We start from the raw sequence: 14,066 nt of genomic DNA, 5'->3' as shown, positions 1-14,066 counted from the left end.
AGGCCTATCAAGAGACCAGCCGTGCATTCCTATTTAATCAAAAATTGCATCCAAGACTATGCATATACCTTCCAAATTCTTGGGTTATTTACAGAAACATCTTTTGGCCACTGCAGGCTCCAAGAGAAGCAACCAGTGCAGGAACTGTAAATACACAAGACTGATGCACACTGGGCAGCATTTTGTGAAGTACCGTTCTATTTCAGAGATTAAAAAATTCCTACTCTTATTAAGTTCTTGTGTTATAATAAGGATTGTATGGTTCTAAAACCACTTTCTGTACTTTTTAAAAACTGTGTATGCAGACAATTTACTACTATCACAGGGACTGTAGGTTTACACTAGTGAAACAAAATATTTAAAAAAAGGTATTACAATAGTGTTTTAGTGCAGTCACCATCTGGAAACATGGAAAGCAAACTTGTTATCTGCAATTTCTGCAAAGTATCAGTGACTTCATGGACTACAACCTGGCAAGTTTCTCTTCCATATATACAACTCTTTTCTTTCTAACAGCACAGAAGAAAACCAATACATGAAAGCATATTTTAGCCATCCAAAGTGAAGAAAAAGTGTGAAACTCAAGAATAAACCACTCAAATATCTGTAATTTTCAATTTGACAAAATCCAAACGAAACGAGCACACAGTCAGTAAAATTGCTGGGAACAGTGTTAAATTGAAAAAGGTTTTACCAAATATTCAGGCAGCACACACATTACAGCTTTTAGTTTCTAAAGCTGTTCCTTTCAAATAGTTTAAACTCTATGGCTATAGACTGAACTGGTTATAGACTGAACTGATTATGGACTGAACTGATTATGGACTGAACTCACTCTCAAGATCTGGTTAAAAGGCTCTAAATTATTAAATTATTAGCTACTCAGAAGCCTGGAAGAAAGTGTTCTGTAGATGTGTTTCTTGGCTTTTAATACTCTATTTGTTAATGAAAAGTAGGATACTATCTTCCTCCACCTGTCTGGTACTCAAATCCTACATTCCAGTACAGTAAGAACTGGCTGACCAACTGTTTGGACAGCTGACCTCTATTTATGCACAATTCCTCCATGAACTAGTCTGGAAAACAGATTAGACCTCTAAAACTATGCTTTCCTGAAACTAGCATTACTTTTAGCATTACCAACCAGTGAAAAAACATGCCCTGTGATTCTTCCTTCGATGCTACTTCAGCCTGAATAGCCTCTTACTGATGCTTAGCTGAAGGAGGGAACAGAACACTCACACAATTCCGGCTTCTAAGAGCTGTTGTATCTCAAACTTCTCCAGCAGTGTTTGTAGAGGTGATGTGGTAAAGGACTAAGTCATTAGGCTTCCACACACTAACCACTGATATTTTTACTTCATCAAAATGCAACACTTAAACATTCAAAGCACAAATAAGTCATCTTTACCTTGCTTCTGTTCTTGTCTTGACCATGCTCACAACCATCCTGCCCACTCTGAGTAACCTGCAGACTGCTACTTGAAACCTGAGGCTCTTTGTGGCTGTCTCCAAACCAAGAGAAAGGCATGCAAGTAGGAGCAGGGGAATCTGAATCTGATGCTGATAGATTGTTGCCAGAGTCATCCAAAAGTTCTCGGGAACCTCTGAGATAAACAGATGAAATTCTGTTTAAATAACAACAGCAAAAAACTGCATCCCACCCCTCAAATACACAACCAACCCATTAAAAACAAGTACAAGCTCAAAACACACCACTTGTTTTTACCAGTTTCACAGCGCAGCTGATACTTGAAATGAAAACTGATACTTGCCTTAAAATATCCATGCAAAATAATGAGTTATATAATAACATAAATTTTTGCAGTATTTCGCACAATTTAATAATTTCAAGTAATTGCTAACCTAATTTACTCAGCATTCATCTTCCTAAGCAAAATACAGTTTTAAGGTTGTCTCCTCTACTCTCTTCTGTGAGATCAGAAGCTCATCTCTGTATCATTAAATCTTCACAGAATTTTGCCACTGTTATACAAGAATGTACTTTAGGATCAAACACTAATGACAGTCTTAAAGAAGTCCTTAGGTTACAAATTTAAGGAATGAAGCATGTATGTATAAACTAACAAAAGACCTACCTGCTATCCAGAGAACCTCTTAGATTTTCTTTTTCTTGCTTCTTACCCTTGCCCCCAGATTTCCGCAATCCACTGAAGTGTAAAAACACAAATTTCATAAAGCACTTACATTTACATTTCTTTAAATCAGCAAGTTAGTTTTCACATTAACTTCAACAGTTACAAAGAGCCACATTTATATTGTTACACAAAGCATAATTTTGCAGATTATGCATGCAATTAAAAAAGTTCTGGCACTCATATTCTATTTAAGAATCATGACACTACCCTTTCAAAAGCCACAGATAACCAAAAAAAATACAGAAATGCCTAAAGAAGCCTAGCATATAGTGGATACAACCAGGAGGAAACCCACAGTTTTACTGCTACATTAATGCTGCTAAGCAATGCATGGCAACTTGAGCAAAGTCACTAACTACATTATCAGACTGTGAAAACAGCTAATTTTTATATTATCCACTATGATGCATTTATTGCAGTACCAGTCTAAGTCTTTAATGTTAGCTGGCTTCAATAAGCTTTACCCCATCTTCAAAGGTGTTATGAAGTAGCATTACTGGACTCCTCAACATTGGTTTATTTAGAGAACATAATATTCTCAAAAACAACACAGAACAACACTTATTTCCAAAGGAACACATGTAAAATCTCACCCAAAATCTGGAAATCTCCTTTTGGACTTCCCTGGTGGAATTCCTTCATTTGTTTCTGCTGTCCTGTCTTCATTTTTCCTTTCTTCTGTTTTCATAGAGAGGTGAAAAATAAAAATGTTGTTGTAAAAATACCTGCAATTTTCAGCTACTAATGATGAAGTTTGTAAGTCAGATACTAGGACCTGAGTGACAGTGTTAAAACTCCCATTCCTGCACACAGATAATAAGTGAAAATACTACAGCCATATCAGCCAGCCTAAGCTATTTTCTGTGGCATCTTCCCATCATGCTGTCTGTACCAGCCATTGAAAAATGGCAACATAACAGTTGCTGACAATTACTCAGAAGTACTCCTTTTGATAAAGAGTAATTATATTCTGCCTACAGAAAGGTAAAAATTACCACAGTGTTTTGCTCTAATGAATTACAAACAAAAGTTAGTTTATGACAGGTTTAGAAAGAAGTACCTCTTTCTTTTGCAAAATATCAACTTCAAAACACACAACCACACAACCAGTATAAGATACAGCATTTACTATTTCTTTATTACTCTTGCAGTATTACAGATGCTCCTTTGGTACTATTTTTGGTTCAGTAGGTGGGCCAGGCCAGCTGCTGCAGACATGGGTTATGTGCACAAGCTGCCCGCTCCAGAAGCTGTGCCTAACCCACACGATGGTCAGTGCCTGGAGAGCAGACAGCTCCTGACAAGCTCAGTTCACTGGAAATGGCATACAAACTGGGGCTATTCTGAAGAAACAGCTGGGACTCTGAAGCTCCTCCAAGGCTCTTATTTTCAAAACTGGAATACAACCTCTTAGGACCCAATTTTTTGCCAAAGGAAGCATGTTCAATACCAAGTTCTCAATTACTATGCAAAATCAAGTGACATGAACCACATGATCTCTTCTCATTGGACTGTGACAGATTTCTGCAAGTCCTAAATATACTTACTTTTAAATTCGCAGGGTACTAGATTTTAAAAAGATAATTGAAATATATTTTGTGTTGCAAATCATGTGTTTCCTAACTCAGCTACCTGTGAAAGATATGCAGTTCACATTTTGAGAAACAAAGTAAATTTTAAGCTCTACCTTCGAAACAACTCCTGACATGATATACACAGACTCCTTCAAGGACCATAAAAACCAAAAATCCTGTTTAGTACACAAAACTGAGGTCAACTACCCATCACTCCATCAGCAAATAACCATTTTATGTTTCAGGAAGGATTACCTCAAAGCTTATATACCTGACAGTCAGGTTAGTCAAGAGCTTTCCCCTTATTTTTTGCATATCTAATCAGTAGTTCTGATGAAAATTAGAACTTCAGCTAATTAGTCAAGCACTTTTTCTAAATATATAACATCCAAAAATTAGAACTACCGTTAAACTGGCTCTTTTTCCTATCAGTTTGAATACAAAACTAGAACAATTACTTTTAATACTGACATTTGTTTCCGCCTCTATTTCCAGAGGCAGTATTTTAAGGAAAGAGGTAATTTCTTAAACATGGCACAGTAGGTTAAAATACAGACTGATAAATGAATGGATGAAAAGGTAATAGAAAGGATTAATTCAATAAAATAATAGGCAAACATTCAAACACAGTCAGAAAGCAACAATCTAGCAGAAACAGCATTTAGTGTCATTTTGTTCACAAAGAGCAAGCTTTCAATACCAATCCTTATGTACTGCATTAATTAGCAATTCCACGGCCAATTTACAAAAAAAAAGTTTACAATTCTTCTGCTATCACAAAAAAACTGTAGAAAAGAAAGCAAAATCACAGATGTATTAGGTATGTGTCTTAATAAGTGGCATTTGTTTTAGACTATTTTTGTTTGAGTCTTTATAGACACATAAAAATAAGGACAGTATAAAACAAATCTTGTTTCAGGGTATTAAAAGAATGCCCTACAGCTCAGACAAAACCAGAGACAGCAAGTCATCTATCTTAATACATTTGTACTAGCTGATTACAGAAAATATCAAACATTTAAAAGATTATATTAGATCCCTTTTTCAATTATTCATAAGAAAAATGCCAACTATTCCTATCAAATAATGACTAGTAGTGACTAGGCTGATTATAATACCTTTAACCTTCTTCTAGTGACAAATATCCTAAGAGGGCACGATGAGTAATGTGGTAATTCCCACAATTCTCAGAATCTGCATCCTGTTTAAACACTGCATAATGTCTGGAAGAACAAAGCCAAAAATGAATTTTTCAGGGAATGAGGAAATCCATCAGACTTACTCTCCAATACACTGCCACTTATGAGGTTAGTGTTTTGCAAAAATGTATTAGGACTTTTATTGATTACATCTAAAATTTGTAACATTTCAATCCTAAAGAATTAAAATAATAATAAACCCATAAGTCTTACCCTTGGCTTCTTTCCCTTTCCCTTTTGCTTCTCTTTGCTTAACATTCTTGAGATACCCTTGAGGAGAATTTGGACCCATCCCTTCAGGAGGAGGTGACCGAGCGGTGGTTGTGCTATTTTCGTTGTTTGGTTTGTGTACTGGAGAAGAATGTGTGGAAGCAGAAGGGCTTGACTCCAGAGGACTTTCTGTGCTTTCTCTTTTCTCAGGCTTTTCACTCTTTTGATCTGTGTCATCCAGGCATGGGAGAGGTGATTTTTCACCTGTTTCTAAGGTCTTAGTTAGGTACATAGTGGAAGATTCTCTGTTGAGAACATGGTCTTCTGAATCTTCATCCTTCAATAAATTTGAAAGTTATTTTTTGATAAACATGACATATACTCATTTATTGTCTGTTCTTTTACCAGGGTGGAAGGATGTGATATGCAAATTTCCTCAGTTCAGGAAATTTTCTGAACTGACATACTTGCGCATACCATCTGAATCATATCAATCTGATTTTAGAGTGTGTTACCCACCTCTATACACATCTTTCTGCCTATCCCAAGTAAACTTTTTCTAGCCAAATCAGAAATGTTCTGGTACACATCAGCCATCCCAATTCAATGCAGCCAGTTTTCAGTCTCACTGAATTAGTTCAGTGTCCTCCTTCTCCTAAAGGCTCTCTTATATATTGCCTATCTATACCTCAATTCTTCAGGTGTTTTCCAGAAACACGAGAACATTTTACTGGCACACTTCTTGTGAACTCAAATGATGACTTATGGAACAATGAAGCATTTCAAAACACTTTAGTTTTTGAAGAAATTTGGTAACTGACTTGTTCCAGATGAAGGCATAACAAGATAATTTCACAACATATCACTGTATCAAAAATTTTCAGCAAGCAGAAACAGCACAGAACAAGCTCACACAGTTCTTTGTTAACTTCAAATTAACTGTGCCACAAAAACATGCCAGAGTTCCCATGTATGTCATGAACCCTAAAACGTTTTTTCATTTGATGCAGCATAAAACTAGGATGCTTTGCCACAGCCTGAATGAAGCATGGAGAATACTTACAATTGCAAATACAGATAAAACTCAACCCATGGTCAGTATCCAGAGCACATGATCATCAGTGTCAGTAGCAGTGTCAGTACCTGCAGATTCGCAGTCTGTTGTCCACCCCCAAGAGATTCTTTCAGCTTTGACCGAGAAGGTGGCTGGCGTTTTACTTTCAAAGCAAGCTGAGCTTTTGCTTTGTGGGCACTGGTGTCTAATCTGGGAGTATCCCCAACAAAAACATCAAAATCTGCAACAAAAACAAACTTTTTTAAAAAGCAAGCAAAAACCCCAGCAAAAACTGGTAGGCAAGTTCACCAACCCACTGTCCAGAAAAATATTCAGAATCTAAGTCAGAATTATTCGACCTATTAACCATTACTGTATGAAAATAATTTTCATATTATACTGCACTACTTTACACATTGCAATAGCAACTTCTATTTAATTTGAAATATACTTCTACCCAACTTCTTCAATTAAAAAATAATAAAATCCAACAGAATATAATTCTTATGGATTGAAAACTGAATTCTTTTCTGAAATAGATGAAAATTGTGCCCCAGATGTGCTTTCCTAACATTATTCTTTAGGACAGAAACTCTTTACAAAGTAAGAATTTACCAAATATTTTAAAAAATTCATTCTATTCATTGTCATTTGAACCTCCATTTGATATTTCATAACATTCTGTGCACAAAATTACGAAACAAAAAATCATAGCAAGTTTACTGTAAATTATAGCTTGAAATAAATGGGATTTTAACTGACATATCTTAGTGTTTGAGTCCCACTAGTAGTTTCACTAACAGAGAATCTGAAGAACCGTTAAAATAGTTGTTTCTCCATCCACCTCCTCTTTCCCACAACATTTAAGAAATACATTACAACTATACTGAAAATGCTGGGGGAACCTAAACTCAAGTATCCACACTGACTCAGCTAAAACATTTACTCAGTTAGTAGGAAACAGCAAACGCTTCACTTCTCATAACAACAAAAAAGCCACTATACATATAACTCCTCCTAATTTTCCTGAAGTGTAAATAAAAAATAATACCATCTACTTACCAGAAACCAGCATATCTAAAGAATTTATTCTTTCTTCTATTGATTTGGTTTCTTTTTCATTGTCTTCTTGTATCTTTGACTGTTTGTTAGATTGGTCTGGACTTTGACAACCATCTTCCAATAAACTGCCACCTTCAAACACATAAGGCATTTTCTCATATGCTTTCAATTTATTTTCAAGCTCTGAAATCTGTAAGAATTAAAATTCAGAAGTGAGATAAATGTCTCCAAGAACGCAGAAGTTTATTAAAAATATAATACTGCTTTACTTTTTCCTGATAGATTTTTAGTTGTTCTGCATATTTCTGGTCTCTCTCTTCAAGTAGCTTTGAATGATCTTCTTCTTTCTTCATAAATTCTATTTCTCTGGTGAAAGAAATATATACATGTTTATGAAGTAGCAATATACAGAAATATACAATATACAGAAACGTAGAAAAATATGTTAAATAGAAATATGCACAACTGCATTTACTAAAAAGCATTCCATTAGTGAATGGTGACAAAAATCAGTCTGCAAGGTATAACTGATTCATTAATCTTATAATGTCATAAAATGACGTATCTATTTGTATGCTTCTACTGTGTTCAAAAGAAAATACAGATGATTGTGACTTGCTCTGGGCAGAAAAAGGATGCGTGGCAACACTTCTTCTGCAAAGTTACAACCATCTCTCATTTTAAAAGCGGCAAGTTGCATATGCATTTAAGCCTGAAATACATGCACGACTCCAATCATTACATCTTACTCTCTTCACAAAGATACATGCACACACAGTATATTCTCCTTCCAAAAGTTACGGCAAAATTCTTTGTTGGAAATTAAATTGCATTTCAAGTTTCTACTTGGTTCATCTTACAGCAATTGCAATGGCTGTGTTTTACAAAAAAGAAACAATGACTACAAGAAGGAACCAAAAATAAAAGCTGTTTTTGCCTGCATCATATGGAATGACATACAAAACCAGAAAAAAAGCATAAAACATCTACAACAGATGCAAAAGCTTCAGGGACAATCAAACAAGTAATGGGAATTGGCTAAACAGCGAAGGAATGGAAAGCAGCATGTTAGCAGTCATCTTCACGTACTTTTGAACTTCCATGTGGATAAGCTTGGAGGAGAGGGGAAAGGAGACCTTTAAAAAGCTCACCAAACAGCACAAAAATGTACTGTGAAAAGTAACATTTCTGGATGTGGACTACAGAGCAAAAGATCATAATAAATTGCCTTTAAAAGTAAGTAGCAAGTGGAGAAATTGGGAACAAGAGTATTACACACAGCAACTACCAAAAGCAACAGCTGTGTTCTCTATTATCAGGACACATCTACAAATACTTGGCAATTACCTCCTCTTTAGCTAAGAGGGAAGATCATAGAACAATTAGACACTACCACATAATAGTGATGGAGCCCCCCACAGATGTATCTAATAAACAATAGTACTTCTACTAAAAAACCCAAATCCTTTAACAGATTGAAGATACTGTTTTCATGCTGCCATTTTAGTGGGCTAGATACACATCCCCAAACTTTCAGTTTCTCTCAAAATTCTTTTTACTCCTCCTACAAGATATACCTAATTCACACTAAATGACATGTATCTGGCTATTATGAAATATCCTGTGATGCCTACTCTGTCTGGAACACTGAAGTTAGCCAAGCTGAGGGTTTTTCACAAAGAGCAAAAGGTATTGCCTAACACCTCATATCAAAGTTCAAGCAGTCCTTCCAAAAAAGTAAAGATACATTACAGCTTTTAAACTAAGTTGTTTTTTAAACGTTGTCATTGAAAGATTAAAGAATTTTTCCTTAGCTATAAATCAAAATCAACAACAAGATTTTCAGAGAGCCCTTCCAGAAGTTGGTGATGTAAGGTATGGAATAATTCAGCATTTGTAGCCCACTTCTTCCCTGCACTCTAATAAATGAAAAGAAAGTATGTTAAGCAAATCCTATTCCCCTAGGTATTGCTGACAGCTTTCCCCAAGTTGCACAAAACATTCAAGCAATAAATAGAGACCTGGCATTTTGGGGTACTTACTTTTGTTGGTAGTCTTTAAGCAATTTCTTGGCCTTGTTGTATTTCTTTTCAAGGGCATCACATTGTTCTTGAGTCTCTTTAAGACGCTCATTTACTGTTTTGCATAAATTTTGTGCCTCTAACCAGTAGGTCTCTAACTTTTTAATTTTCTCTTTGCTTTCATCCAAGTTTTGCTGTAGTTGGGCTCGATTAAATTTCCATTCATTTTTTTCTGCTTCAACAACTTTTAACTGAAAATATTAACACATAATTAATCTAAACTAAAAGATGAAATAAAAACCAGTTGCTGATACATGATTAAGTAGAAAATAGCTAATAATAATTACATATTTATCAGTAATATGAAAACAGGACACAACTTTTAAAGTAATCACATCAACTCTTCCAACCCTTGTTAATCTAACCAAATTTAGAACTGAAATCCAAGAGTCTTTTACTGCTTCCTCATTGGTATTGCATCTTTCTAGACAGATTAAATGACCAAGACTTGTACTATTAGCTTATATTGTTCAAGATCTCATCAGAACTTAATATCTCTGGAGAGGCCTACTTTGAATACCTTCAAAGGCAACTGCAGATAAAGAATCTTAACCTGTATAAGACAAGCTCCCTGTCCCACTACTTTGTTACCTATAGCTTTTTGAATAAAGATAACATGACCAACTTATATTCCCTGGTAACTTTATATGACACTGGTCTTCCAAATCAATGATGGCATGTGCAGGGTTTCCTTTTCTTGAGCTGATGTACAAAACCACCAAATATTCCCTCAGTAAAGGAAAGTGGCACCACCCCTTCAGCTTGACAGCAGCCACATTACACACGGGAATGTTAACATGTGAAGCTCTCTGGGCCTTGGAGGAGTGAACAAGCAAGATACAGCTTAGTTTGTCCATGTTTCCTTCTCTAGGGACACCACTCCCACTGAAGAAATAAATCACTGCTTTTGAAGCCAGTTAAGATCACCTGCCAATGGAACAAGGATGTTGAAAGGACCAAGACTTTACTGAATTTAAAAACGGGGTTGTAAGTTGTACTAATCCAATATTTTTAACAGCTTTTGTGCAATCCAGTTGGGCCACATACCAAAAATACTAGAAAGAGGAGGAGCACTGTCAGAAATCAGAAAGGGAACTGTCATAAGTAGCTGTGTCTGCCTTGCCTCTACAATTGCAGAGGGCATGAAATACCCCAATAGATACTGCTACTGACAATTATTGCAAACTGAAGCACTACGCCCTCTTCACTTGCTACCTGTTCCTAGCAATGTGCTGCAACTTCTCCTCCTAGGATATGCATTTCTGAGTAAGGCAACATAGAAGGGCAATGGAATAAAAGAAGCTGCTTGCTCACACACAGTATTTTCAGAAAAAGGCCATGTATAAATCTGCATCAGTGGAAAAAGCAGCAAAAAAGAACAAGAAACACTTTCTCAGAATAAGCAGAGGCATTGAACCAATCTTCAGCAAAAAACAAAACTACTGGAAAAGAACCACTCTGCCAGACCAGGTCAGAAATTTGAGGAGGGAAAGAGGATAACAGAAATAACTTTCTGGTAACAGAAAGACAGCCACAAACCATTGTCTGGCCAAATCTCAAATAAGACAAGTTCAATCCACTGATAATGTTCTCATTTTTGTTTATGAGCTGTTTCATACAGCTGTCCACAGTATTTAGCTACTCTAAGCAGTAATACTGAAATGCTCCTTTTGAAGTGGAGACTTGGGGGTTTTTTCTAGTTGTTTTATGTGATATTGGGGCTTTATTTGTTTGGTTGATTTCTTTATTTTATTTTATTTTTAATTTGAGCATAGCTCTTCAGCTTAGAAATATCTGTCCAGCATAAAGTAGAGAGCGCCTGAGGCATAAACTGATTGCCGCCTTTTGCATTCAGCCTATTCCTGGTAAAATCAGTAGCCACAAAAACAAAATAAAAACCCCCCACAAAAAACCTTACCAATAATTATATTCTTTGAAAACTTACTTTCTCCTTCAGTTGATTCACTTCAGCTATCGTTACTGCATGTTTTAATTGTAGCTGGAACAGATGAAAAAAACTGTATGAGCACACACAAAATTACATTTGAAAATGTTAGCTTTAAGTATTTCTCCATGATAGCCTTTTTCCCCAAACCATTGTTAGAATGGCATAAAGTCAACATAATTACTTGTCATTTACAAGAGAAGTCATCATGGGCTTTTATTTAAAAAAAATTAAAAATTACTCAAACTTCAAACAAGTTCCCCAGTACATAACCACTCTAAAAATCTCCCATTGTTGTCTATGCATTAAGCTGAAAAGATTACGATAAGGTTTCAATGTGCCAGGGTACTGAAAAGCAGCAATGCACTTAAGATGACTACTGGGAGACAGAATAAAGGAAAAACTTAACAGTACTAAATATTTTTACAATCAGTACTTAAAAATAAATGTGTTAGCTTTAGTTTAAAATTAAGCCATGTACTTTCACACCACAAATCTTCATAGGATTATTAGAAATCAAAAAGACTACACTTAAGCCAAATGTAAAGATTTTTTTAACAAGTTATTAATTGCTCCTTATATCTCTCTTTCCATCTGTAACCCTGTGGGGATTTTCTTTTTGTCAAGGCACATCGCACCAATCCCAAATTAAAACTGGTGAGTCCATGACTATTCTTCATTTAGATTATGCCAGTAACAGCACAGTAATGATTCCACATGAGATTATAATTGTATCCCAAGTAAATACAGCACTTAAGAAGCTTCAGCTTGCTGCAATGCTTCCAAACCTAGAAAAATTGTGAATGTTCTCTAGAGATCAGCAGCCTGCAATTTCTGCTTCCTCAATGACAAGAGGAATGGCAGAGACAATGGCAACAAGACCAAACTTGGAGAGATCTGCAAAATACCAATCCAATACCAACACAAAAACAAGCTGATGTAGCAGCAAATAGCATCTGATAAAACAGTTTATCTGCAGTGTATTTTTCTCCTCCCAGAGTGAAAATGACAGGCACTTAAATCTACCAGAGAAGCCTGGACTCCTAAATGCCAAAGTCTGTACCATTTAAGTCCCTGACTAAATCCCACAGCCCTGAATAAAGCAAATATGCTCCTTTATAAAAACCCTGGGAAAAGAGAACCGTACTATTTCCAATTATGTTGTGATTCTGAGTCTGGAATGCCCTATTGGGTTTACAAATCCATTCCTTCCAAAAAACACACCATAAAAATACTCTCCAAGCCAAAAATACGCCTATCTACAGAATCAAGTCTTTTATGTACACAGATATCTCAGAAGACTGCAGGGACTAAACCAAGAAATTAGATATGTATTTCCTGTCTTCCTGAAAAACATCTAACAACAACACTTGAGACTATTCAGAAGAGGCATATTTGCACAACCCCCATGCTCTCTGCAGCTGAAGCCATTCTACTGGGCAGCAAACACAAGCACAAGCCAATGGGCCACAGGAGAACTAAGAAAAGCATCCTGTCTATCTAATGCAATACTCAGACAACAAGGACAGAGTTGGGGCTGGGTTCTACCACCTGTTTCCAAGGGCTTTTTAAATTTAAATCAAAAGATTGTTTAATGTAAATATGCATAGGGAAACTGGATATACAAAATTACAGAAGACCTACATTTCAATGGACATTTACCAGAGATATTTATTGGTGACACTGGGAAAAAACCCCAAAGCAATGAGAGGGAACATGAAGGAGATTATATCCAAATCCTACAAGGTTCAGATGCTCCCCAGTGCATCACAAAGAATGTTTAAGAAACTGCTACAACACCTCTTTAAATTTAAGAAGAGACTCTGCTGAATCCATATCCAGTAGTAAACCAATATCTTCATTTTCAGGAAGATCAAAAACTTCTACAGATTTTCCATGTAAATGTGACTCATATGTATCCTCCTCATCATCATCATAGTCATCATCCTGACAAAATGAGAAAATCATGACATTCCATAACACATACACTTTTGCATTAAGGTAGTAGCAATAACCAAAGCACACAGTCAAGGAATCCAACCAGCTGCAAAACTTTTCTTGACTAGTTACTATTCCTTTTAAATTTATTTTACCTATGGTAAGTGTTAAAGATGACTTGCAAACACCTTCATCAAAGTTCCACAAAAGAGAGCTAAGAAAGACATGCACAAAATTATCACATACAGCTGACAGTTAAAAGTGTATTTTGGATTAGTGATAAAGCAATAGCCACGTGCCTTAACAACAGTAGTGTATGAGGTGCTTATTTTCCTGTTTTTAACACGTTGCCTTGTTATACTTTTTTTGCCTCAGTTGGATTAACCCCCACCATTTGCCACATAGCAGAGCATGAGCAATGTTTTACCTGCTCTGTATCATCATGAGCATAGTGCTGCTCGTACAGACACCTCTCTTGCTCTAAGGTCTCACTAATGAGTCGGGCTACTTCACTCTCAGCCCCTGGCTTCTCTCTCCCAATCAGGAACCTACAGAAAAAAAACCAAATTATCTTGCAGCAAAAAAATTTAAGACATGCTTAGGAAATGGGTTTGCTACACTGTTGCCTTCCACAATATCTTTGTAAAATTTTCATACTGTGGTTTTGTATTATCCATGAATGAAAAATGACAAAAAGAAACTATTATTTCAGAGAAAACATACATACCTCACGGTGCCTTTGGTGTTCTTTAGTACAGTGGCTGCAAAGAACTGAGTAACTCCTACTAGACTTATGCCATCAACCTCAACAATCTGATCATTTACTTGAATTCTGCAAAATAAA

The 14,066-nt window shown here is 36.0% G+C and overlaps 1 protein-coding gene across 7 annotated transcripts in view; it reads right to left on the bottom strand.

Annotated features, from left to right (window-relative positions):
• Nucleotides 1-14,066, bottom strand: part of LOC115905844 (neurabin-1-like) — a 41,551-nt gene that overhangs the window by 11,756 nt on the left and 15,729 nt on the right. For all 7 annotated transcript variants that reach the window (XM_030952529.1, XM_030952527.1, XM_030952526.1 and 4 more), the window contains 12 exons: nucleotides 13,950-14,054; nucleotides 13,650-13,770; nucleotides 13,085-13,231; nucleotides 11,285-11,338; nucleotides 9,301-9,530; nucleotides 7,528-7,624; nucleotides 7,259-7,448; nucleotides 6,286-6,437; nucleotides 5,146-5,479; nucleotides 2,753-2,837; nucleotides 2,100-2,171; nucleotides 1,412-1,607 (listed from right to left, as the gene is read on the bottom strand). In XM_030952529.1, coding sequence (XP_030808389.1) covers nucleotides 1,412-1,607; nucleotides 2,100-2,171; nucleotides 2,753-2,837; nucleotides 5,146-5,479; nucleotides 6,286-6,437; nucleotides 7,259-7,448; nucleotides 7,528-7,624; nucleotides 9,301-9,530; nucleotides 11,285-11,338; nucleotides 13,085-13,231; nucleotides 13,650-13,770; nucleotides 13,950-14,054 — 1,783 coding nt within the window. The remainder of the gene's footprint in view (nucleotides 1-1,411; nucleotides 1,608-2,099; nucleotides 2,172-2,752; nucleotides 2,838-5,145; nucleotides 5,480-6,285; nucleotides 6,438-7,258; nucleotides 7,449-7,527; nucleotides 7,625-9,300; nucleotides 9,531-11,284; nucleotides 11,339-13,084; nucleotides 13,232-13,649; nucleotides 13,771-13,949; nucleotides 14,055-14,066) is intronic.

The sequence above is a fragment of the Camarhynchus parvulus genome, chromosome 7 (assembly GCF_901933205.1).
Source record: "Camarhynchus parvulus chromosome 7, STF_HiC, whole genome shotgun sequence".
Taxonomy (NCBI): Eukaryota; Metazoa; Chordata; class Aves; order Passeriformes; family Thraupidae; genus Camarhynchus; species Camarhynchus parvulus.
The sequence above is the reverse complement of the archived record's forward strand: the minus strand, read 5'-3'. Positions and strand labels throughout refer to the sequence as shown.